The 24,176-nt window shown below is 37.8% G+C and overlaps 3 protein-coding genes across 12 annotated transcripts; all 3 read left to right on the top strand.

Annotated features, from left to right (window-relative positions):
• The first annotated feature begins 8,435 nt into the window (after positions 1-8,435).
• LOC137715006 (G-type lectin S-receptor-like serine/threonine-protein kinase SD1-1) lies at positions 8,436-11,834 on the top strand. 2 transcript variants are annotated; one of them, XM_088690770.1, is made up of 8 exons: positions 8,439-9,176; positions 9,392-9,502; positions 9,905-10,062; positions 10,161-10,371; positions 10,508-10,745; positions 10,835-10,985; positions 11,066-11,312; positions 11,450-11,834. In XM_088690770.1, exons 1-8 carry the CDS (start codon positions 8,585-8,587, stop codon positions 11,503-11,505), a joined length of 1,764 nt encoding a protein of 587 aa, XP_088546896.1. In that variant the 5' UTR covers positions 8,439-8,584; the 3' UTR covers positions 11,506-11,834. The 2 variants fall into 2 exon arrangements, with proteins under 2 accessions (XP_068310305.2, XP_088546896.1); XM_068454204.2 differs by having other exon boundaries at positions 8,436-9,176; positions 11,066-11,834.
• Positions 11,835-14,067: 2,233 nt separating this feature from the next.
• LOC137715003 (G-type lectin S-receptor-like serine/threonine-protein kinase SD1-1) lies at positions 14,068-18,734 on the top strand. Of its 9 annotated transcripts, none has more exons than XM_088690766.1 (13): positions 14,068-14,221; positions 14,360-14,543; positions 14,737-14,810; positions 14,953-15,011; positions 15,101-15,157; positions 15,593-16,111; positions 16,331-16,441; positions 16,844-17,001; positions 17,100-17,310; positions 17,445-17,682; positions 17,772-17,922; positions 18,003-18,249; positions 18,387-18,734. In XM_088690766.1, the coding sequence occupies exons 5-13, from the start codon at positions 15,145-15,147 to the stop codon at positions 18,548-18,550; spliced, it is 1,812 nt and encodes a 603-aa protein (XP_088546892.1). In that variant the 5' UTR covers positions 14,068-14,221; positions 14,360-14,543; positions 14,737-14,810; positions 14,953-15,011; positions 15,101-15,144; the 3' UTR covers positions 18,551-18,734. The 9 variants fall into 9 exon arrangements, with proteins under 9 accessions (XP_088546892.1, XP_088546889.1, XP_088546894.1 ...); XM_088690763.1 differs by having other exon boundaries at positions 15,462-16,111; XM_088690768.1 differs by lacking the exon at positions 15,101-15,157.
• A 2,187-nt stretch (positions 18,735-20,921) lies between these two features.
• LOC137715329 (uncharacterized) lies at positions 20,922-23,578 on the top strand. Its single transcript, XM_068454616.2, has one exon. The coding sequence runs from the start codon at positions 21,061-21,063 to the stop codon at positions 23,434-23,436; it is 2,376 nt and encodes a 791-aa protein (XP_068310717.2). The 5' UTR covers positions 20,922-21,060; the 3' UTR covers positions 23,437-23,578.
• Positions 23,579-24,176: the final 598 nt, after the last annotated feature.

The following is a 24,176-nucleotide window of genomic DNA, read 5'->3' as shown; positions in this document are numbered from 1 at the left end:
ACAAGCAGGCTAACACATATATGATATGTGTGACGTTGTGGTTTAAAAAATTTAATGATTACTCGTTGTTGGATCTAATCCAAAGATGGAGACTAACTTTACACCAATAACCATTTTTGTTTAATTTTATTGAAAGTAATTCTTTAGATTATATCCAGTTGTGAGTGAATAAGAAATTTCTTTAGCTATGATATTCATATGAACGTGACTGATGATGATATGTGTAGTGCACGGGTCACAAGTTGTCCTCACATGTCAATGCAATCTTAAATGGATGCAACAAAAGATTTTTTTTTTTTTTTTTTTCGGAACAAAGACATCTGAGGTGTATGAAAAGCTTCTGTCCACCACAATCATATCCCTTACAGCCACAGCCAAGCATTGGATAAGCTGCTCTCCGCACTTTTTCTATTGAGCATACTTTCTCTTAACCTCATGATACTGCATCCATAATCCTTACCAAAGTATTTTTAAGGAGATTAATTAGTATTTTTGAAATGATTAATCATATGGAATTACTATCCATTTGTCTTCCCCTACAATGCAGCAACCAAGAAGCATTACAAGATTTCTGTGCTGAAGTTTGGGAATCATAAGAAGTTCTTATACTTGAGCTCATTCAACCCTTGTCCAAAACCCGCTGAAGGCTCCTTTACACCGATTTCCTCTCCATCTGATAGCTAGTTTAGCTTAAAAGGTGATTATACAGGTCCAAACTTGTTGCATGAAATTTTATCAGTGGCATTAGCAATCATAGCTAGCTTGAAGAATGGCAAGTCGCTTTCAGTTCGGGCCTCATCGCTTTGATTTTTGTTCCATCGTTCTCTATGTTCCCTTGAATGTTAGAATTAAGAAAGGGAACTGAACTACGTTGTTTGAACTTATCATTATTTGATCCATCATCAAAGATAAACATCAGCTTATTGTTACATAAACATAAAAAAGTTAACTTAGCATATAACTTGCTAAGCTTTCTGAGCTCTTCATTCCTTGAGAACATATTTTTGCCTCTCTGTCTTGACAGCTCAACGAATTGCTGCGCAAACATGTTAAAGAAATCAACCCGATCTCATTGAAGGACCTACACAAATCTAGCATAAAGAATTCTTGAACATTCACTAAGGTTGGTTAGCTAGATTATCCAAGTTAGAGTTGTGTACTCTAAGTTTTTTCCCCCAACAATTGGTATCAGAGCAATATGATCGGGGACTATCTCTAGTGAAGTTTTTTTGAAAGTCGTGAGAAATTGGGTACTTTGCAAGATTATTTGTTAATCTTGTTTGGCTTATCGAAGCTCTGCCGACATGATGGGAGATCTTCAAGTTGTTGGAGGAATCAAAAAGTTGAACAACAAAAATTACAAGACATGGGCGACGTGTATGGAGTCTTACCTACAAGGCCAAGATCTTTAGGATGTCGTTGGTGGCAATGAAGTTACGCAGTCAGAAGAAGACACAAGCGGCTCTTTGAGGAAGTGGACGATCAAGGCAGGTAAGGCCATGTTTGCCTTAAAAACTACAGTTGAAGATGACATGTTGGAGCACATACGGAAGGCCAAGACACCAAAAGAAGTGTGGGACACCTTCGCCACTCTTTTCAAAGAGGAATGATACAAGATTGCAGCTTCTCGAGAACGAGTTGTTATCGGTGGCCCAACAAAACATAACGATTGCCCAGTATTTCCATAAGGTAAAGTCTATTTGCCGTGAAATTTCTGAATTAGATCCTAGTGCTGCAATTGTAGAATCCAGGATAAAAAGAATAATTATCCATGGATTGAGACCCGAATATTGAGGCTTCGTTGCTGCTGTACAAGGATGGTCGACCCAACCATCACTTGTTGAGTTTGAGAATTTGCTTGCCGATCAAGAAGCTTTGGCAAAGCAAATAGGAAGGGTCTCATTAAGAGGTGAGGAGGAAGCACTCTACACCAAAAGTAAAGGCAGCTTTAAGCAGCATGCTGGTGGTGGATCTAAAAGAAATGGTGACAAGGAAAATGGTCATCAAGGAGGAGGAAGTTCTCGACCAGGGAGAGCTCCGAAGTATCACGACAATCGTGGTCAGTCCCAAAACAATAAAAGATTTGAGGGCAAGTACTACAATTGTGGAAAGAAGGGCCACATGGCGAAGGATTGTTGGTTCAAAAGGCCTGCAGAAAGTAACGTTGCCAACTCAAAGAAGAAAAGTGAAGATGATTGGGATGTCGTTGTGTCTCTAGCCCTGGAGAAAGAATGGGACGCTGAAGCATCCATTACTATGGAGAAGCAAGAGTCAGCTCTCACAGCAACAAGTCCAGAGTCAATTGACTACCATAATGATTGGACCGTGGATTCAGGCTGCTCAAACCATATGACAGGTGATGAGAAAAAGTTACAAAGTTTGACTGAGTACAAAGGAGGCCGCTTGGTGGTGACAGCCAACGACTCGAGGCTACTGATTGCTCACATCGGTAAGACAGTAATTGAGCCCCGATACAACATTAATCATGTGCCACTTTAAGATGTCTACCATGTTCCAGGTATGAAGAAAAATCTGCTTTCAGTGCTTCAACTGACGTCATTAGGAAATTATGTCTTGTTTGGTTCATGAGATGTGAAGGTGTATCGACACCTCAAGATCTTAGGGATGCCAACAATGGAGGGACGACGACTGCAGTCAGTCTATGTAATGTCAACAGAAACTGCATACGTAGACAAAACAAGGAAGAACGAGACAACATATTCATGGCATATGAGATTGGGTCACGTTAGCTATCACAAGCTAAATGTGATGATAAAGAAGTCAATGCTTAAGGGGCTACCTAAGCTTGACGTGAGAACAAACACAGTTTGTGCAGGATGCCAGTATGGTAAAACGCATCAACTACCATACGAAGAGTCAAAGTTTAAAGCGAAATAGCCGTTGCAATTAGTTCATTCCGATGTGTTCGGGCCTGTCAAGCAACCATCAATAAGAGGGATGCGATACATGGTGACGTTTATTGATGACTTCTCCAAGTATGTGTGGGTTTTCTTTTTAAAAGAAAAATCTGAAACATTTTCAAAATTTAAAGAGTTTAAAGAGACAATAGAAGGAGAAGTGGGAAAAAAGATATGTTGCATACGCACAGATAATGGAGGAGAATATACCTCGAATGAGTTTTCCCAGTTTCTAAGAAATTGTAGAATACGTCACCAATTCACATGTGCCAACACGCCACAACAGAATGGCGTAGCGGAAAGAAAGAACCGACATCTTGCAAAAATATGTCAAAATATACTCCATGCCAAGAATGTACCAAGAAGGTTTTGGGTCGAAGCAATGAGAACTGCAACTCATGTGATTAATAGGCTTCCTCAACCAAGGCTAGAATTTGTCTCTCTTTGAAAAACTATGGGATATGAAACCTACAGTTAGTTATTTTCAAGTATTTGGCTGTGTGTGTTACGTATTTGTTCTAAGTCACCTACGTAGCAAGTTTGACAAGAAGGCAGTCCGATGTATCTTTGTGGGATACGATAACCAAAGAAAAGGGTGGAAATGTTGTGATCCCATGACTGGAAGGTGTTACACATCACGAGATGTGGTGTTTGATGAAGCATCTTCTTGGTGGTTCTCAGAAAAGGAGGCGTTGCCTGATTTGAGAGAGATAGAAGATAAGTTGCAGCAAAAGATGGGGGAGCAAATTGTTCGAATCCAGTCGAGACCAGATAAGTATGAGGATTCACTTGATGGTGATGGTGTTGAGCAAGCAATGCCTCAAACCCTTGGCAAGCTGACGTATATCAACAACCAGAAGAAGATAGACCTAGTGAAGTGGAAGTATCGACTCCACAATCACAACCAAGGAGGTCAACAAGAATTTGGAAACCAAATCCTAAATACGCCAACGTAGCCATAGAAGAAGAAACAGTTGAACCTGAGTGGCTTAAAGTTGGGAGAAGAGGTCACTGCAGTGGAGCTAAATCAAGCTTGGAATCTAGTGCCAAAGCGAAGAGATGTAAAACCCATATCATGCAAATAGGTGTTCAAGAAAAAGTTTCATCGTCAACTCAGCATAGAGAGAATAATGAGATGGTGTTGAGGGGAAATGTTAAAGAAATCAACCCCATCTCATTGAAGGACCTACACAAATCTATAATAAAGAATTCTAGAACATTAACTAAGGTTGGTTAGCTAGATTATTCAAGTTAGAGTTGTGTACTCTAAGTTTTTTCCCCAACAAAACATCATTCGGATCAGTCCATTAAGTTTTTGGGTGAAACTGCAGGTTTGAAGCTCTTCATACATTTTTAAGTTACCACATTGCAGGTGTAGAGTTCAAGCAAGTAATTGATAAAATCTCCCTTTAACCTTAAGCTGGTCAAAACTCATTTCTCCTCGCACGGTCCATAAGGGCTTACTAGCCATATTGATATTGAACAAACAAAAATTGGTTACTCATGGCATTTGTCAAGGGTATTTTATGGTTAGCAATAAATTACCTAACAAAACAGGAAGTCAAGACCAACCTTGTTACGGAGAAATTTTTAGTTATGACAGAAACACAAATGGTACACTACATGTTTTAATAGGAGTGGTGGGAAATTTTATTTTTTAAGTTATTAACTTTTTAGCACACATATCTCATTATTTATATAGTGACACGTGGTGTACCACCCTATGTACTGGTCACACTAAAAAATCTCTCCTTGTTATGGGTCTAATGGTCTAACTACAAACTCCATAGCTTTTAATAAAAAAATAATTAAATTTAAACTTGTGATATAATAATTGTTATCAGTTAAAATGTAAAAGGGATTGAAGGGAAATAAATTTTCTTTAATATAGCAAATAGAGGTAGTATATGCATTATAAAAATAAATAAATAAATAAATAAATAAATAAAAACATGGAGTTCTTTCTTGTTTGGTGGGAGCTCTTCTCTCTCCCTGGGAGTGTTTCTCACTAGTTTGTGAGTGTTTTTCTGTTCATCGTCAATTTCGAAGCCACCGATCTTAGCTCTGTCTAGGGTTGTGATAGTATTTCATTTCTTCTTTCTTCTTTCTTCTTCCCTTTCTTTCTCCCCCAACTTGTTTTTCCTCTGTTTGGCTGGATAGGTCTCATCCATCACCTCTACTTTCCTCTAATTTCACTATACTTTGGTTCAAACTCCCCTTCCCTTTACCTCCATGATCAATCCGCTCCATAACCTTCTTCATAAAATCAATCCTTCATCGATTTAGTCCGAATCTGCACACACAAATCTTCAATGCAATTTCTCGCGATCTCCCTAGAAGCTGCATAGAGCTTCGGCTCGGGTGTTCACACCACCACCTCCTTCCTTCTCTTTACTTTCGTTGTCACAAGTATTTGCGGGTTGGTTTTTCCCATGTGTTTCTTTTGATTTGTGGTGGAGATTTCAATGGTGCTCTTTGGAGAATGTAAGTGTTTCTTCTTCATCCAGTTTGGGGACCATGTTTGGCTTGATTTCAGGGGTTGGGGGCGACGGTCTGAGATGGTGGGTAAGAGGCGGTCCAGTGGCAATGGAAATTACAAGTTGTTAGGGTTTGTTTCTGTTTTTTTGGTGTTGGGCCCAGAACCTAGTTTTGGGTTTTTTGTTTTACTTTCGACGTCCACCTTTGTGTTGTGTGGATATTGTAATTGGGCTTCTATCTTGTAATTATGTTGTCTTAGTAATAAACTTACCTTTCATCAAATTAAAAAAAAAAAAAAAAAAAGGGACATGCTCCATTTTTATGGAGTATGGCAGTGAACAGAGAATCCAAACTCTAAAAAATATTTTGGGAATTGTGTTCAGAGTAGGGTTGGAGGAAGTTTATGCATGAAAATGATGTTTTAAAGTGGGATTAGAAATGCCCTTATGTTCCCAATGTTAGTTACGGTCTCAAATTTGAATCCTCACGGTGTCGTTGAATGAAAAAACAACGGAAAAGTAATTTTCGCATGTAATTTTCTTTTGATATATCCGTTGTTTTTTATTGATCTTTAAATATTGTTTTTTTTTTTTCCTGGTCTTTAAAAAAAAGTCAAACAGACTATAAAGGTAAGAGGTTTAGAACTTTTGGTGCATTTCATTTAGGCAATGTGAGTTCAAATAGAGAGGTTTCATCTTTCATAATCATAAAACACACAAGTATTAAAACATTACATATTAAATTTCAACCATGAAAGCTACACGCAAACAAGAAAAGAAAACCAAAATTGTTCTAGATGGTTGTGTTCCTTTTACATCTTGGATTCGGAGTCGGTTGAAAAACCTGAATCCAGAATGCAAGCTAAAAATGAATTAAAAAAAATAAATAAAAAGAAACTATAATGGGTGAAAAATAAAATTTTCTCTTATAAATAACTTTTATTATTATTTAATTTCAAATTAAAATAATTATAATTGATAGAATTCAATTGGTCTAATTTGGGACCGGCAGAGAGTTATCCATCCTACGAACATCTCAAGATTCAAAAAAGAATACTAATGCAGTCCCTATATTTATTTCTGGCCTTCAAGGAGCCGTACGAGGTGAAAATTTAATGTACGGTTCTAAAATAGAGATGGTAACAGTGATGGTATCACCGACTATAATTATCTAACAGTTCAAGTACAATTGATAAATAGTACTCAAGAATTATTTACAGGGCTAAATTAGATAAATAAACTTCTAGCCTCCCATCTAATTCATTCTCATCCCACCTACCCTCTTGATTGTCTAGTTTAAACCTACATGAACAATGAGGGGTGAGCTTCAACAACTCGGTAAGAACATAATCCTTTCACAATAGATTGACCAAACTAATTTAAGTGGCATCATACAATCAAATATCAAATTATTATCAATAACCAATGCATGATTGCAATGCGATTTAACGTCATTTACCCAACCCGATAATCATTTTGCTTGGGCCTTTTACTTTATTTGTAGTTGGCTTAATTAGATTAATAGTTCCCGTGGTGATAGGGTAGTCAGAAGGTAACCCCTGTGGTAAAAAAAAAAAAAAAAAACAAGGGATTTAAGCCCTGTGGTGAAGTCTGTTAGGATTTCGCACAAAATTGAAAATTCTATCAACTCTTTGTCAATTGAGGTTCACATGTGAGGCTAAAAGGATAAGGTTAGCCTCACATACTAACAATTAACATAAAGTTCCGTTTTAGCCTCATATTTATGGCTCATGTGCTAATAATTAACAGAGAATTGAATAAATTTTTTATTTTAGGTTTAAATCTTAACAGACTTTACCACAAGGGTTTAAATCTTATTTGTTTACCACGATGACTATCTTTTTATTACCACAGAAACTAATAATCTAATTAGGCCCTTGTAGTTAGTTGTTTACCTAATTTTTATTTTATTTTATTTTTTTAGCCTTGTTGATGTTTTTAATGTAATGAAAATTATCTTGCTTGACAAATAAAAAAAACAAAAAAGAAAGAGAGGATTTTCTAGAAGCATAGTATTTTTCCAACAATGCCAACCTGAGCTATATACAAAACTTGACGAATCGAGCGTGGACAAGTTTTCTTTTGGGTTAGCAAAAAAACCAGTGGAAACACCGTCACATGTATGTTATCGGACTGCTCTGAAAGTAACATTTCACCTAACTATCTTTCTTTTCTTTAGATAATTAATCACATTACACTAATTGATCTGCTGTAAGAATAAGAAGTTGTAAAATAAAACAACAAAATGTTTGATAATTTTTTTTTTGTAAAAGGGAAAAAAAAGTATTATAGTGTTTAGTAAACTTTGACGTAAAACAACTTCGATTGTATAAAATGACTAAAAACTGTATATTACTAGATGTGTTATTAATTTAATTTTCTTAACAAATAAAGTTGAATTACTAAATATATTTTATTTTAAAAAAAATATATTTATAAACTTTATCTTAAACATATAATTCAACGTATAACAAGAAATCATAATCCAACATTCAACATAAAATTCAACATTTATTCTGCTTCACATTTTCAGGTTTTTTTTCAAAGCTCATTTTTGCTGCTTCAAGTTTTCAGTTTTTTTCTACAAAAAACTGTGAAAATAAACTGTTTTTAAGTGTTTACCAAATATTTTTTTGAGCTCAGTTTTTTTTTATATCCACTTTTTATAAAAGCACTTCAGTATCAAACCAGTACTTAATAGCAATTAATTGCAACGACTTGTCACTGGTTTCACATCACGAGACACTCAAGTAGCTCAACTAAGGAAGTAGATTGTCTGTCCTCCTATTTGTTCGGTTACGGTTAAACCACGTCAACATTTTATATTAATTTTTTATAGGAATAATAAGATAAAAAATAATAAAAATATAAAATATTGACGTGACTTAATTGTAATCGGATAAAATAAGAGGGAATAAAAATGACATCCAAACAGAAGTGCAGACAATCTACCTCCCTCAACTAGTGGGGCCAACGTGGACCAAAAGTCAACTGACATGTGGCTCCTGGCCAATGCCCCTTCCGGATTCACAAATGTTATCTAACCTTGTTCTTGTGTTTGTATTCTTCTGGCAAAATTTTATCTAAATCTGCAAAACTTTAAATTTGCAGAGTGCAGTTAGTAGCAGTAGTATATAGATTATACATCCAACTCCAAGACCAGAAACAATGGACACCATTTTTTCAGTCATGTTCATTGCCTTTCAGGTGTCGCTCTCTCTCTTCAAACCCTCACTTGCCGCTGAAGCTATTACTCGATCCCAAACCCTGAGAGATGGCAGATTTCAATTGGGTTTTTTCAAGACTGGTGTTTACAGGAGTCTACTGGCTTCAGCTTCAAGAGACATCTGTGACAATTACAGCCGTTGCGGCCCCAACGGAATGTGTGACATTGGCAATTCACCAGTTTGCAGCTGCTTAAAAGGGTTCCAACCAAAAGACCCTCAGAATTGGAACTATGGAGATAATTCGGCAGGTTGCGTGCGTGTTAAGCCGCTGATGTGCCAAACCGGAGATGTGTTTTTTAAATATGGGGGTGTGAAGTTGCCGGATGCCACAAATTCTCGGGTGGAACAAAGTAGGAGTGTTGAGGAATGCAAGGCAAATTGCTTGAATAACTGTTCTTGTATTGCTTATGCAAGCTCTAGTGTCAAAGGAGGAGGCAGTGACTGCACTGTTTGGTTTGGTGATCTGATCAGCCTTAGGCAGCTTCCTGACAGCGGGCAGGATCTATATGTCCGAATGCTTGCTTCTGAATCAAGTATGTCAAACCCTTATTTTCTTTCTCCTTAATAAGTATTTAGGAGTGCCAGTGACATCAAATCATTGTTTAACTGTTCAACTTGCCCCCACCTTTATGTTCTTCTCGAAGCCTACTCCCCACCTTTATGTTCTTCTCGTAATTTTGTCCTTGATGATGATGTTGAAGTTTTAACTGTAGTGTTGCTTTGCCCTGTTGAATTGACTATGGTGCAGAAAATTCGCCTAAGACGAAGATAATAGCGATAGCTGTATCCGCTGTTTCCATTGTTTTGGGGATTTTCTTAGCCGTCTACTACACTTACAGAAGAAGGCAAAAGTTCAAAGGTAACATTTCTTCTCTAACCACGAAACTACATTCAACTTTGTAAAACACATGTCCGTTAGTCCATATATATCATCATGTTTCCGAATTGGTAAATTCAGGTTTAGTAGTTCCCATGCAGTTTGTTGTAACTGAAGCTTCTGTTTCGACACTATATGCATACAACAAAAATATGGAAAGTTTAAGAGAGTAGCTATACATGCGAGTTTGTTAAATGTTCTTAATCACTTTAGCTACAAGTCTCTTAGTATATTTTCATATGAATGGAGCCCGGACATATGACCTATCTTCCGGTTCACATACAATGTATCCAATTTAGTCCCTCACTGTTTTGTCTATTTTAGTTAAGACAACTTTTCTGTTATTGTACTTGATCATCACATTTTTCTTCTTCTTTGTATTAGAGAAACTGGGGAAAGATGGAATGATGGGTCAGAACACTGCAGGACAGAAAGAAGACCTGGAGCTACCATTGTTTAGCTTGTCCACATTAATCACAGCGACTGATAACTTCTCGTTCAACATGAAGCTTGGAGAAGGTGGTTTTGGATCTGTGTACAAGGTAAATTTCTAACATTGTGCACATAAGAAGCGTAAACTCGAGGGAAGCAACTGTTTTGCTCAAAACATCGTAATCCTTTCACTAAAGAGAATTTACAGGGTAGACTAGAAGATGGCCAAGAAATGGCGGTGAAGAGACTGTCACAAAGTTCTGGTCAAGGACAGGCGGAGTTCAAAAATGAAGTTATACTGATAGCCAAACTTCAGCACCGGAATCTTGTAAAGCTTATTGGTTGTTGCATTGAGGGAGATGAGAAATTGCTGATTTATGAATACATGCCAAACAAAAGCTTGGACTTCTACATTTTTGGTTCGGATTCTTTAAAACTTAATAATACTGTTCGAATTAGTTTTAGTACTACAAATATCGTATAATAGGTTCTAAGACTCTTGAATTTGCATCTTTGAGAATTTAAATTTTAGTGACATGGATTTGAACTTGCTAGATCAAACTCAAGGTAGAAAGTTGGATTGGTCTCGACGCTTCCACATTATCCGTGGGATCGCTAGGGGACTTCTCTATCTGCATCAAGATTCCAGACTGAGGATTATTCATAGAGATCTTAAGGCCAGTAATGTGCTGCTTGACAAAGATATGAACCCGAAAATCTCAGACTTTGGCATGGCTAGACTTTTTGGAGGAGATCAAACTGAAGCAGTTACAAAACGAGTTGTTGGAACCTAGTAAGTATTACAATGCATCTCTGTCCATTATCTACTATAGCATACTACTTTCATAATTGAAGTGTTTTGTTTCTTGTGACATACGACAGTGGCTATATGGCACCAGAATATGCGATTGATGGTCATTTCTCTATAAAATCCGATGTTTTCAGCTTCGGTATTTTACTGCTGGAGACACTAAGTGGAAAGAGAAGTAGAGGGTTTTATGATCCAAATCACAATCTCAACCTAATTGGACATGTGAGCATCAACTATTGAATTCCTCATTTCCTTGTGTTTGATTTTGTGACTGACGATTTGACATGATGTATGTGCCTCAGGCGTGGCGATTGTGGAAAGAAGAGCGGTCTTTAGAGCTGATTGATGAATACTTAACAGACTCGTGCAGTCTATCGGAAGTCTTGCGTTGCATACATGTTAGTCTTCTATGTGTGCAACAGCTTCCTGAAGACAGGCCAACCATGTCATCTGTGGTTCTGATGTTAGGTGGTGAGAGTGCATTGCCTCAACCCAAAAAACCAGGTCTCTTTATAGGAAAATATTCATCATCTGAAGCAGAATCTTCGAGTAAGAACGAAACATTTTCCCTTTCCGGTGTGAAAAAAGAAACATATTCAACGACTGAATCTTCCATGACCGTGTTGGAGCCTCGATAAGATTCACTAATTATCACATAACTCGCTTTTGCATTCTGAAAAATGCAGAAGTAGGAGACGAGAACTCAGACAACTATTTCTATTTGTGGCAGAGCTTTGGCTAACCTTCAGATACCTATTTACTAAAGGAACTGAGCGAAGCTTGGCAGCTGGGACTTCAAAGATTGGTCATGAGTTTTTGTCAATTACCTGTTAAGGTTTCAGACAACTGATCCAACGGGTTACTACTAGTTAGTCCAACACTGACATTGTCCTCAAATTAATTATATGCACGGTCCAATAGTCATGAGATTTTATGTAAAGGGCCACAACAAATTAGTGGTGACATAACTTTACCATAATAAATTGACCAAATCTAATTAAGTCGTATCATACGATCAAATATCAAATTATTATCAATAAGAATGCCTGATTGCAATGCGATTTAACGTCATTTACCCACCCTGTTAATCTATTGCTAAAACAATGGGACCTCCATGTCGCATACCATGTACAAAATCAACTCTTGGAGGGATGAGAATTTCACTTAATGTCACACTTTTTCTTTTCCATTTTCAAAGTAAGGATTTTTTCATATTCGGATGCATTTTTTATTTTTTTTTTATTTTTTTTTTATTTTTTTACAAAACCGAATTGAATAAATGATGACATGGATGGATACCAAAGTTGGTTTTCACAAATCATTGTCTTTGGAGCTCTAATCCCCCAAATCGACCCCTTTTAGCCAAATTAAATCGTAAATTTGCTTGGCTAAAAATGGAAAAATTTGGAGATTCAAGGCTACATTGATGACTTGCAAGCTTTAATATATGTCCATGTCATCATTTAATATTAATAAACCTAACAGATGTCCATTTTTCAAAACGTTAGTTATTTGGAATGTTTTAAAATGTTAGGATCAATTTGGAATCACCCCTAAAGGTTGAGTATGTTTTCATACTTAACCTACTATTTATTCAATTTTTATGCTTATAGTATTGTTGAATATCTGTCTTACATTGAGAAGAAATCAAGAAAATAAAATACAATTGATATGTGTATGGTTCCACTCCTCATAACTTCGTGCCTTCTGTGTGAAACCGACACGCATGCCATTCTTTGCAAATGACAAATTGCAAGTTGGATGACACTATCAATGTGGTTAGAAATGGCCAATGATCTGCTTCTTTGTTTATCAGATACGGTATCATAGTGGGTTTGATTGTGGTTCCTAAAGGTCCATGTTGCGTCCGAGTTATTGAGTTTAATGTAACGCCATGCTTTCGCACTTAATGATCGATGTAGGATTAGTTGCATATGTGGCCCACTATGTAGCAGTCCTACATAGGGAAGCACGTTGAATATACGTCCCACGTTGAAAATTTTATAAAAATAAAATACAATATATAAATATTTGGTTCCGCTTCTAAAACTGTCCAGACCTTTTGTGTAAAACTACCACACTTGATGTTATGTACAATTGGCAAGATGCAAGTTGAAGGACAATATCGTGTAAATTATAAGTGTGTCAATGACACGTCTCTTTGAATATCTGGAAAATATATCATCGAGATTTTCTAGAAGCCTAATATCATTTTTTTTCTTTCTTTATAAAAAAAAAAAAAGGATTTTCTAGAAGCCTAATATTTTCCAACAATGCCAACCTGAGCTATATGTAAAAACTGACGAATCGAGCGTGTACAAGTTTTATTTCTTTGTATTAGTCAAAAAGCCAGTGGAAACATCGTGACATTTATGTCATCGGACTGCTCTGAAAGTAACATGTCACCTGCCCTTCTTTCTTTTCTTTAGATAATTGAGCACATTAGACTAATACCATCACTAGGGTTTAGTAGCAAGGACTTGTCACTTAAGGTTTCACAACGAGACACTCAAATCCTTAGCATTGATGCCAAATGACATAATCTTAATGACTTTAATGGGACACAGGGCGCATCTGCAGTTGTTTCATCTTAAAATTATAACGTTTTGCATGCACCTTTCAATTGATTGTGACGTTTTACATCTATAATAAGATATTATATGAGATTAAAAAAAAAACGTGATGCTGTAGTATTGGTTTTACCAACCAACCATAACGTCTTAAGGTTGTACATTGAAGAAAGTTGAGATTTCACCATAAAATTAATTGATAATATGAGGAGTATCCCAACTACCTATAAGCACATACAACGTCCCTCCACTCATCAAAATGGAATTCATTCTCAACATCCACAACCATTCTTCAAATTAGAGAATCATGGGAACGATAAATATCTACTTTAGTAGTTGTGAATTGTTATTAGCATTTCAAAAATCTTATTCTACACTCCAAACTTTCTATATTAGGAAAGAAAAAAACACTTGCGAGGAGTGTAAAATGAGATTTTTGGAGTGCCAATAACACTTCCTTAGTAGTTTTAACCGTTAAATCTTGATTAGTGTAAGCTTTGATGAAATTTAATGGCGAGAAATCCTTTTAAGTTCAAAATCCCCCAATAATTCAATTTTAGCTCAACTAGTGGGGTCAAGGTGGACCAAAAGTCACCTGAATTGTGGCTCCTGGTCAATGCCCTAAAATCTATTTCGCCTTGAAACACTGTTCATAATCACAGTGTTGTTCTGGTTTTACCCTCTATTAGTTTCTGTTATTTCAAGTCTGCCACCGTTTATGTATACGAAATATTTGTTTCTCCGTTTCTTCCTCGTGCCTTCTCTCGTCCCTTCCGCGCGCAAATCACCACGCCTCCCAACCACGACCCAATTCGTGCCGATCGCCGGCGAATTGGGCCTCTCCGTTACCTGGAAACAACTTCTCTCACTCTTAGGAGATACGTTAAGGTATTGCATGTTCAATAGTAGTTCAGTTTAAGATGAATGGAAGGAAACTGTATAATCTGCATAAGAATGCCCTTGAGCTGGAGGGATTGTCTAAGGTTTTGTGTGTGTGTATCTGTAACTTTGCATCTATTCTTTCAGAGCATTATCTCAATATATTCAACTTAGGAGAGTCCCAACAACAACATTCGAGTTTTGCATGCTCGAATCTGCCCCTAGACCGAGGAGTTCCATAAACCCAGCTCGCGGTGCGTTTTTCCGACGAAGATCTGAGTTTTCTCCGACCGGTTTCAGGCCTTTCCGACCTTTTTTGGTTTCGGCGAAGGTGATATTCTTACTCTACACCCTCAAATTTGCTTAGGTTGTGAATTTGGTGTGCAACGGTTGAGTTTTAAATTTGCAGGGTTTAGGACAATTTTTCTTTTGATATGATTTTTTTTAATCTGAATTATTCATTTAATTTCTGAGATCTTTTATCAAATCTCCAAATTGACTCATAATGATTAGGCTTGAAACAGATGCTGTAAATCAGTTTTGGTGGAGGAGTTGTTCCGCAGCCTGAGGAAGAGCAGAAGAATGTTTTTGAAATAAGGTCTGATCGAAACTTTTCTATAAAATTTCGCAATTTTTTAGTTTTAAGCCATTCAAATTCACATCTGCCTAAATTAATCTATTAAGTAGGTTACTTGTTGATTTTTTTTTTTTTTTTTTTTTTTTTGGGATTTTGTGTACAGAGTGCTGTGTTGGAACCAGCAATGCAAGGGTGAGATGTGATCGATTGCACTTGAACAAGGTTTGTTTCTCGAATCACATTCATTAGTTAGATTATTAACGTGCTTCAATTGGGGTTTTCAATATGATTTTGTAATTTCCCTTGATTAGAGAACAAAAATTAATAAATCACAAGAAATGGAGCAATTGAAAACATGGCTGCAAGTGGTAAGTCAGAGTCTTTGTCTTAAATAACTGTACTACTTTTTGTCATGTAATATAAAAATGTAAATAGCACTCTCTAACTGCGCCATATCAGCATCCTCAATGTTCTCATGTAATATATGTATATAACCCTACTCTTTGGCACATATTTTCTCATGTATATATGCCCAACTTTTTACACGTTCAAGACAGTTTTGAAACCTGCAGCATCGCGCGGGCTTCACTGCTTGTGTTATCTAATCTTGTTCTTATGTTTATTTTCTTCTGGCAAAATTTTATCTAAATCTGCAAAACTTCAAATTTGCAGAGTGCAGTTAGTAGCAGTAGCATATAGATTATACATACAACTCCAAGATCAGAAAACAATGGACACCATTTTTTCAGTCATGTTCATTGCAATTCATGTGTTCCTCTCTTTCTTCAAACCCTCACTTGCAGCTGAAGCTATTACTCAATCCCAAACCCAAAGAGATGGCAGATTTCAATTGGGTTTTTTCAAGTCTGGTGTTTACGGGAGTCTACTGGCTTCAGCTTCAAGAGACAGCTGTGACAATTCCATCCGTTGCGGCCCCAACGGAATGTGTGACATTAGCAATTCAGAAGTTTGCAGCTGCTTAAAAGGATTCCAACCAAAAGACCCTCAGAATTGGGACTATGCAGATAATTCGGCAGGTTGCGTGCGTGTTAAGCCGCTGATGTGCCAAACCAGAGATGTGTTTTTTAAATACGGGGGTGTGAAGTTGCCGGATGCCACAAATTCTCGGGTGGAACAAAGTAGGAGTGTTGAGGAATGCAAGGCAAGTTGCTTGAATAACTGTTCTTGTATTGCTTATGCAAGCTCTAGTGTCAAAGGAGGAGGCGTTGACTGCACTGTTTGGTTTGGGGATCTGATCAGCCTTAGGCAGCTTACTGACAGCGGGCAGGATCTATATGTCCGAATCCTTGCTTCTGAATCAAGTATGTCAAACCCTTATTTTCTTTCTCCTTCATAAATATTTAGGAGTGCTAGTGACATCAAATCATTGTTTAACTGTTATACTTGCCCCGCTTTATGTTCGTCTAAACTTTTCGAACCCTATTGCCCCAGATTTATGTTCTTGTAATTTTTTCATTGTTGATGAGGTTGAAGTTTTAACTATAGTGTTGCTTTGCCCTGTTGAATTGACTATGGTGCAGAAAATTCATCTAAGACAAAGATAATAGCGATAGCTGTATCTGCTGTTTCCATTGTTTTGGGAATTTTCTTAGCCGTCTACTACACTTACAGAAGGAGGCAAAAGTTCAAAGGTAACATTTCTTCTCTAACCACAAAACTACATTCAACTTTGTAAAACACGTGTCCGTTAGTCCATATATATCATCATGTTTCCGAATTGATAAATTCAGGTTTAGTAGTTCCCATGCAGTTTGTTGTAACTGAAGCTTCTGTTTCGACACTATATGCATACAACAAAAATATGGAAAGTTTAAGAGAGTAGCTATACATGCGAGTTTGTTAAATGTTCTTAATCACTTTAGCTACAAGTCTCTTAGTATATTTTCATATGAATGGAGCCCGGACATATGACCTAACTTCCGGTTCACGTATAATGTATCAAATTTAGGCCTTCACTGTTTTTTCTATTTTAGTTAAGACAACTTTTCTGTTATTGTACTTGATGATTACATTTTTCTTCTTCTTTGTATTAGAGAAACTGGGGAAAGATGGAATGATGGGTCAGAACACTGCAGGAAAGAAAGAAGACCTGGAGCTACCATTGTTTAGCTTGTCCACATTAATCACAGCGACTGATAACTTCTCGTTCAACAAGAAGCTTGGAGAAGGTGGTTTTGGATCTGTGTACAAGGTAAATTTCTAACATTGTGCACATAAGAAGTGTAAACTTGAGGGAAGCAACTGTTTTGTTCAAAACATCATAATCCTTTCACTAAAGAGAATTTACAGGGTAGACTAGAAGATGGCCAAGAAATGGCGGTGAAGAGACTGTCACAAAGTTCTGGTCAAGGACAGGCCGAGTTCAAAAATGAAGTTATACTGATAGCCAAACTTCAGCACCGGAATCTTGTAAAGCTTATTGGTTGTTGCATTGAGGGAGATGAGAAATTGCTGATTTATGAATACATGCCAAACAAAAGCTTGGACTTCTACATTTTTGGTTTGGATTCTTTAAAACTTAATAATACTGTTCGAATTAGTTTTAGTACTACAAATATCGTATAATAGGTTCTAAGACTCTTGAATTTGCATCTTTGAGAATTTAAATTAGTGACATGGATTTAAACTTGCTAGATCAAACTCAAGGTAGAAAGTTGGATTGGTCTCTACGCTTCCACATTATCCGTGGGATCGCTAGGGGACTTCTCTATCTGCATCAAGATTCCAGATTGAGGATTATTCATAGAGATCTTAAAGCCAGTAATGTGCTGCTTGACAAAGATATGAACCCGAAAATCTCAGACTTTGGCATGGCTAGACTTTTTGGAGGAGATCAAACTGAAGCAGTTACAAAACGAGTTGTTGGAACCTAGTAAGTATTACAATGCATCTCTGTCTATTATCTACTATAGCATACTACTTTCATAATTGAAGTGTTTTGTTTCTTGTGACATACGACAGTGGCTATATGGCACCAGAATATGCGATTGATGGTCATTTCTCTATAAAATCCGATGTTTTCAGCTTCGGTATTTTACTGCTGGAGACACTAAGTGGAAAGAGAAGTAGAGGGTTTTATGATCCAAATCACAATCTCAACCTAATTGGACATGTGAGCATCAACTATTGAATTCCTCATTTCCTTGTGTTTGATTTTGTGACTGACGATTTGACATGATGTATGTGCCTCAGGCGTGGCGATTGTGGAAAGAAGGGCGGTCTTTAGAGCTGATTGATGAATACTTAACAGACTCGTGCAGTCTATCGGAAGTCTTGCATTGCATACATGTTAGTCTTTTATGTGTGCAACATCTTCCAGAAGACAGGCCAACCATGTCATCTGTGATTCTGATGTTAGGTGGTGAGAGTGCATTGCCTCAACCCAGAAAGCCAGGTTTCTTTATAGGAAATTATTCATCATCTGAAGCCGAATCTTCGAGTAAGAACGAAATATTTTCCCTTTCCGGTGTGAAAAAAGAAACATCTTCAACGATTGAATCTTCCATAACCGTGTTGGAGCCTCGATAAGATTCACTAATCATCACATAACTCGCTTTTGCATTCTGAAAAATGCAGAAGTAGGAGACGAGAACTCAGACAACTATTTACATTTGTGGCAGAGCTTTGGCTATCCTTCAGATACATATTTACCAAAGGAACTGAGTGAAGCTTGGCAGCTGGGACTTCAAAGATTGGTATTGGGTTTTTTTCAATTACCTGTTAAGGTTTCAGACACCTGATCCAACGGATTACTTTACTACTAGTTAGTCCAACACTGATATCGTTCTCAAATTAATTACATGCACGGCCCAATAGTCAAGAGATTTTGTAAAAGACCACAACAAATTAGTAGTGTAATCATTTATGTAAATATTGTATTTTAGTTTGTCAAGTTTCCAATGCGAGATTTTATCATTTCTCCAATCTCTCCATTATTACTTGCTTGAGGTCTACTCATGGACATGGCCCAGAGCCAGTAGGGCACTGTCTGGGGCCCGAAATATCGGAGGCGCCAAAAATATTAAGGTACTTTATATGAGTTTTTGTTATATTCGTATAATTATCTATGCAGTTTGATTAATTATCAAAGTGTTTCTTTAGTAGTAGTGGTATTTGTTGCATTTAGAATGTGTGTTTGATTCCTCATAATGTCTCTCTTTCTTTTTTTTTTTTTCTTTTTTTTTTAATTATTTAACAGACACATGAGCATTTTTCTTTTCTACGGGCACCTAATTATTTCCCAATTCCTTTTTTATATAAGAATTTCCCTATTATTTTTAGTCCATGTGTATTAAAAACGAAAAAAAAAACTAGTAAATGAAGAGTTCTCCCTTTTCAAGAAAATTAGTAAATGAACAGTGCCTCATTTCTAAAACGATTTAAATTTAAACTTTCTTCATCTAATTAGTTATTCAACGCCAATTTTTTTTCATGAATCATCAAATTAACATCCAAACTCAAAACCTTGTCAGATTTTTGCAACCGTGTTGCCACCACAAGGTGTTAGTGTTTTGTTCTAGGATACTTTATATGACTTAACTCACGTGCACTACATCTGTACAACTTAAGACACAGCTACTATAACAATTGTCATTCATATAGCCTATGAGCTATTTCTAATCTTATTTGTTCATTACAAACAATAGCATAAGAACAAATAAACCCATAAACTCAACATTTAAACAAATTGTAATATGCACAAATGCTTATATCTTTTGTACAATTTTAGGGTTTCATCTCTCAATGTTTAACTCTCCAATTTATTTTATGTTAACTTTTAATCTTGGCATCGTTTATTTATTTAGTCGTGCTTTCTAGATCGCATAGGTTTCCTCCCATTCGGTTGTAATCCTTTTTTAGTTGACATAACATTATTTTCTAATTGTTAATAAAGTTAATTAATTTGTAAAAAGAATGTCTATTAATCAATCTACAAAATCACCATTTGAAATTTTGCCACGAACATTTGAAAACTCAGGATCGACCCTGCTCATGGAACGGGGCAACTGGAACTCGAAATGTCTTTGCTTGGGTGCAAAGAGACTTGTGTGACAATTACGGAAATTTGCATCATTGGGGAGTCTGGTGTTTGCCAATGTTTAACGGGCTTCTAGCTTTAAAACCCCACAATTAGCAAGCAAAAAGAGGCTTAATTTGTGACCAGGTGGTTGCTTATTGATTTGTTCTCATGACGATTCCAATGTTTCATTGCGTTGAGCTCATGATTGTATATCATGGGTTTCCAATAATCATAAAACCTTAACACATACGATAAGATTGCTTCCACTTTGTCAAGGTGTTTTCTATTTTAAATGGCAGTGACCCATTCAACCTTCATTTATTTTATTTGATAAAACTTTACAATTAGTGTTTGAAACTTTTACTCTAGTTTATAATTGATCATTGAAGTAAAAATTTGTTAAATAACATCGCTGAACTTAACAAAATGTGTGTCATTTGGTGGCAATGTCTGATTCCAATGGTACACATTCTGTTTGAAAGTGGTTTTAAAATAATTAAAAGTACTTTTGACCAAAAAGGCAGAAGTGCTTTTGAGTTCAAAAAATCACTCGATGTGCTTCTTGTATAGGCAATTTTACTGAAAGTGATTTTTAAAGAAGCAATTCCAAACGAGCTCAAAGACCTCAGTTAACAAACTTTTAGTTTAAGAATCAAATCCAAACTACAATGGAAGTTCAAGAATCAATTTTAGGAACAGCGCACAGATCATTAGGAGCAAGAGTAAATGTTATTAACTACTTAAACTATAAGGTCTTTGCTAACAACATCAACCTAATTTGCAATTTGAATATAAATATAACATGCAGAAGAAAAACTGAACAATAAACTAGGTACACGATGCAAGAATAAACGCTCTTAATTAAAGAGGAAATGATTAGTGAGCAAACTAATCAATCATGGCAGTTGATAATATCATCCTCTACTTAAGGAAAAGAGATTGAAATTTAAGAAAAGACTTAGAGTGGGTCAAATAAGCAAAGAAGAATCTCCAAAAGAGCCCATAAATTATTTCTAGATCATAAAATGGGCTCAATACACAAGACCTGGTCAAATATAAATAACACATTGGACCTTCAAAATTCCACAAACTCTGCCCCAACACAACACAAAAAAACAAGCACAACTTGGAGCACTTAAACAATAAAACAAAGGGAAATAATGAAGTGAGACAGACCGCGACCAGAAAAACCCCCAAACCACCACCACCGAGACCGAAAAATCAAAAACAATGGAGAACGGTCACGATTGGAAAGTCGCGGAGAAATTCTCAGGGTTGACGGTTTCCGCCGCCGACCCAATTCCTTCTTCTACCCCCACCGCCACCCCAAACAATCAAGACAGCAGCTTGATTCAGGTTATGAACGCCATGGAAGCTGCGGAGGCCACAATCAAGCAGCAGGTGGAAGAGAACATCCGATTGAGGAATCAGCTCGAACACAAGATTCTCGAGTTGCACAGGTACAAGCTCCACGAATCCATGGCTTCCCAGTTGCCGCCTTCTGCCGGCGGATCTCAGGACCAAGCTCATCAGGTAGTTGCCCCCGGCGTCGACAATCGAATCGAGGGGATTGCGAATCACGGTTCTGCACAGCATAGTCGCGGGGAATCGGAAACAAGAGAGACCCAATTGGGCGGCGGCGAAATCAATGGAGGAAAGGTGGTTCGGGTTTCGGGTACTCCGCGGGCGGCTGATAACGCGAGCAGCGGGATATCGAGATTGTCGTCGCCATCCACCACGACGTCGTTTTCGCCAGGTAGGTCGAGCACGGAGGGGGATTACGGAAATGGGTTGATGCCATTGACCGAATCGAACAACCCTAATAGCAGCATGTGGAAGAAGGATCTGGTTGGTAGGGTTCATGAGCACGAGCAAGAAATTACGCAATTGCGAAAGCATTTGGCGGATTATTCAATCAAAGAGGCGGAAATTCGGAACGAAAAGTATGTGCTGGAGAAGCGCATTGCTTACATGCGCTTGGCATTTGATCAGCAGCAGCAGGACCTTGTGGATGCTGCATCAAAGTCTCTATCTTACAGGCAAGACATAATTGAGGAGAACATTCGGCTCGCTTACGCCGTGCAGGATGCGCAGCAGGAGAGATCCACGTTTGTTTCGTCTTTGCTGCCGATTCTGGCTGAGTACTCGTTGCAGCCACCTGTCCCCGATGCGCAATCAATTGTTGGTAATGTGAAGGTTTTGTTTAGGCATTTGCAGGAGAAGTTGCTTCTTACTGAGTCCAAATTGAAGGAGTTGCAGTATCAGTTAACGCCTTGGCGATCAGATTCGAATCAGCAGCCTAATAATGTTAATGTTTCTGCACCGCAGTTATCACCACCGCCGCCACCACCACCGCCACCACCTCAGTCCGTTGCTGGAGCAGCATTGCTGAATGTAAGCAGAAATGCTCTTGAAATGGTTGCTCAGAATCAGCAAGCATATTCTTACATTGGTGGAAGCAGGGCGCTTGCTACCTCTGATGCTCAGACAACCCCGGAATGGAATCCTCATCAGCAGAGTGGTTTTGGTGGGGTTGTCGCCAACAATGTGGAACACAATGACCTGGTCATGGGGAATAGGTATTCCCCTGATCCAAACCGGATTATTGCTGCCCAAGATGTACCCATTAATCATGCTGTTGTTCCAGGTGATACGCAAGGAAATCGGCATAATGAAGTAACAAGCAATAGACAGGTGACATTTCGTGATCCTATCAGGAACACACACAGAGAGATGGATGATCAAGATGCAGAGGGAAACCACAATGAGAGAGATTCATCCAATTGGAGTGCAGGAACATCTCCTTATGCATCGCCACACAACGAATCCAGCTCCGCGTATCCCCATTTCCTACCCCCAGTTATGGAAGAGGGTTCTTCATCGTATTCAGAGGCTGCAGATGATGACCCATTACCAGCTATAGAGGGCCTTCAAATATCGGGTGAAGCTTTTCCAGGACACGAGCTTCAAGCATGCGGATACTCCATCAACGGAACAACCAGCTGCAACTTTGAGTGGGTAAGACATCTCCAAGACGGATCAGTTAACTACATTGACGGAGCAAAGCAACCGAACTACCTTGTAACTGCTGATGATGTGGATTCATACCTTGCTATTGAAGTTCAGCCTCTGGACAACAGGAAGCGAAAGGGGGAGCTCGTAAAGGTGTACGCCAACGGCCACAAGAAGATAACTTGCGACCCCGAAGTGCAATCTCAGATAGAGAAGATTCTTCACAAGGGCCATGCCTCATTCAAAATATTCCTCTTCGCCGGGTACATCGACATATGGGAGCCTGCAACACTGGCTATAAAGAGGGGAGCTTACAGCATAAAGGGCAGTGGAGGCCCGAGTGGAAGCGGAGTTGTAGTTGCAGAGAAGTTTTCCCCGAACACAATTGTCACAATCCCATATGGAAGTACAAACGAATTCATAATCCATAGCGGCTCTGATAACGGAGGTGAGTACGTGTTGAAAACGGAAGATGAGAGCTGTTCTAGAGATACAGTTGTGCTTACATTGAGATTGTTTATTCATAGGGCTGATGAGAGAAAGACTACAAAGAAAGGGAAAATAGGGACTTACTTTTTCAACAAGTATTTGTAGTAGGTGTTTCTTTAGGCTCAGAATTCGCCGCGAGTGTCTGTTGTTATTTGTTTTTAGGCTAGTTTGGGTGTCCATTACATAATTTTTGGGATGTTGGGTGTGCAGTTGAAATCTTAATTTTTCTCGGTAGCTTTTTGAGCAATTTTTTTGTGTGATAATTTATTCACCAAGAAGTGAAACAGATGAACTAAGAAACCAGTAGATAGTAAGCAGAGATGTTATGCGTACTTACTAGGTTTCGACCACTTTTCTTGTCACTCCTTCAGTCTGATCTCCTCCCAACATTCTAGCCAAGCCGAAGTCTGAGATTTTCGGGTTCGTCTCCTTATCAAGTAAAACATTACTCGCTTTAAGATCTCTGAATAATCCTCAATCTGGAATCTTGGTGAGAGACTCTTCACAGCAATATCTTCTAGTCTACCCCGAAAATTCTCATTAGCGTAAGGATGGATCTCACACACAGGAAATTTAGCTTGCATACAGATCCAAAACCACCTTCTCCCAGCTTCCTGTTGAATGCTAAGTTATCAGTGGCCGTGACTTTTCCCACGGACTAAACAATGGTAGCTCCGGGTCTTCTTCACGTCCTTCGTTTTTCTTCCCTGTTTTCTCTAATATAAAGAGAAACTGCATATCTATGAATGAGAAAAAAAAGATCAATGCATTAGAGTAACTACATATCTATTGAGTAAGCCATACCAGAGCAATTGCTCAAGCAAATGTCCCTGCATTCGACGAGA

The sequence above is a fragment of the Pyrus communis genome, chromosome 3 (assembly GCF_041283825.1).
Source record: "Pyrus communis isolate YQ-2024b chromosome 3, ASM4128382v1, whole genome shotgun sequence".
Classification (NCBI taxonomy): domain Eukaryota; kingdom Viridiplantae; phylum Streptophyta; class Magnoliopsida; order Rosales; family Rosaceae; genus Pyrus; species Pyrus communis.
This window is presented reverse-complemented; position numbering and strand designations above follow the sequence as displayed.